Raw genomic sequence first — 2147 nt, forward strand, 5'->3', positions numbered from 1 at the left:
TTTTTAAAGACTGGGTACTACTATGTAGCCTAGGCTAGCCTCAAACTTGCAGCAACCCTGCCGCAGCCTCCCTATGAAACTACAAGCATGAACCACTATGCCCAATTTAATAAAGGCTTAATTTTTCTTAAAGGAAAAATACATAGGCAATTAACAAAATTTTTATTGGCAACTACTACAGCAATACATTTTCCTAATTAATTTTTCAATTACTTCAAGAATTAATAAAACACTTTTGGGGGGCGGGGCATAGTCCCAGCTGAACTGGAGCTCTATGGTGACCATGTTGGCCTCAATCTCACAAATATCCACCTGCCTCTGCCTCCACATTGCTGGGATTAAAAGTGTAGTTTTCTAAAATACTTTTTGAATGGGCCCACGTTTTATAAAGTAGATACTATATTGCTTGGAGCTTGAGATAGATTTTAAAAAATAACGAAAGTCCTGAATTGTGGACTGGATTCAGTGGGTGTTATGGCCGCTACCTGAGAGAAAACCCAACAGCTCATCCCCCAGGGTTTGTGATTGTGCAGATTTTCAGAGGCTTTGGGTCAGTTCCAGTGCAGAAATAAGGCCAAAATGGGCCCATAGGACAATCACTGAAACTATACAGGAGGGAGTTATCATTCAGATTGTAAAACGAAACCTCACCTACTTCGGAGTCTAAAAAAATACCAATCTTACTAGGGGTTACTTTTGGCAGGAGATTAATTTTCTTTGGGCCCACTGCAACATAATTCATCTGATTATATAGCCCAACACCCCATAACCCATCCTGTATTAAGGTCTGTTGACTTCTTCTCCTGGGCAGAGGCTCTTTGCAGACCCCCAGGACCCATTCAGGTTTGTCCCCCACCTCCACTTCCCAATACTGCCTGTCGAACCTGTACCCCTTTGAACCTAGAACAGCCGGGCAGAAATAAAACCTCTGGCTGTGGCGTAATTTAGGCTTATTCCCATACTGTACGGCCCTTCTATCTTCAGAGACAGTAAGTTTACAATGTGCTGTTTCAGGATCTAGAGTTACATCCACTTTAAATCGCTCGATAATTCTGAACAGGCCATAATACTGTGGAGGAAGGCGGTAGCCATACTCTTTCAATGTGAATGAACCCGGTTCAGGGCACTGTAAGCTTTTCTGTCTGTGGTAGATATCCTTGGCACATGCCAGCAAATCCAGGTGTGACTTTTCGCATTTGCTCTCTGCCTCCTTCAATAGATGTTTTAATGAGGAGGTATAATCGGAAATTTTTGTTAGGTTTTCATTGAGTTTTGCTAGAACATCCACTTCTTCGTCTTGTAACTGCTTAAGAATGGTCTCTTGCTGATCCTGGAGAAACACCCTAACTTGTTCGTATTCAGAGTTGATTTCTTCTCTTCTACGTTTGACCTTTCTCTTCAGTTCCTTTAATTTCCTCTTTTGCATGGCGATTGTTTTCTCAACTGGTTCCACTCTCTCCCTCCACAGCTCAATGTAGCGGTCTATCTGTTTCCTGTGACACTGGGCGGCTTTCTCAATGGGCCAAATGAAGTGATGCTTGGGATTGGTGGAGAAATCGCGCTGTGGGAGAGAGGTCAGAGCCTGTTTGCGCCTCGTACGAATAAGCTTTCCTTCTTCTCTTCTCCTCTTGGGTCTTATAGGGAACAGCTTGACAATTTCCGTCAAATTACTCAGCAGGTGATTGCTGGAAAACTGCCTTTCTGGACAGTTAAACCAGCAAGAGGGGCAGGGGGAACGACCCTTTAGATCTTTCCAGAACATACTGACGCAGGAGAGACAGAAGTTATGCCCGCATTTGAGCGTCACTGGATTCTGGAAGTATTCCTTACACATGGGACAGCTGATCTCTACTTGGAGGTCTGCCAGGCCTGCTGCAAACTCCGAGTCTTGAACATACTCGTTGGGCATGGACATGATGCTTTAGGTGAGACTTGGTTCTCTGGAGCTCAAAACCCAGGAAGCTGTGGCTATTCTTAGATCTTGAAAACCAACACGTTTTTAATTTCACTGCCTTGGTAGTTGGTGTCAGCTTCTAAAACTTTGGTTAGGCCTTCGTTAGCAGCAGGGTCTGCTGACAGAAATAGTCCCAAACCTGCAGCCTAGTGCATATCAGAAGGTATTAGCCGGGCTGCTGTGTTTCCCACTC

At 44.2% G+C, this 2147-nt stretch overlaps 1 protein-coding gene across 1 annotated transcript; it reads right to left on the bottom strand.

The window, feature by feature from the left end:
• Positions 1 to 505: 505 nt before the first annotated feature.
• Positions 506 to 1915, bottom strand: LOC103745809 (tripartite motif-containing protein 60-like). The gene has a single exon (XM_017801861.1). It carries the CDS (start codon positions 1913 to 1915, stop codon positions 506 to 508), a length of 1410 nt encoding a protein of 469 aa, XP_017657350.1.
• Between the last annotated feature and the right edge of the window lie 232 nt (positions 1916 to 2147).

The sequence above is a fragment of the Nannospalax galili genome, unplaced genomic scaffold (assembly GCF_000622305.1).
Source record: "Nannospalax galili isolate Female #2095 unplaced genomic scaffold, S.galili_v1.0 scaffold283, whole genome shotgun sequence".
Classification (NCBI taxonomy): Eukaryota; Metazoa; Chordata; class Mammalia; order Rodentia; family Spalacidae; genus Nannospalax; species Nannospalax galili.

What these genes read in the sequence shown, in the direction of transcription:
- LOC103745809 (XM_017801861.1), bottom strand. Translation starts at nt 1,915, where the DNA reads ATGTCCATGCCCAACGAGTATGTTCAAGACTCGGAGTTTGCAGCAGGC.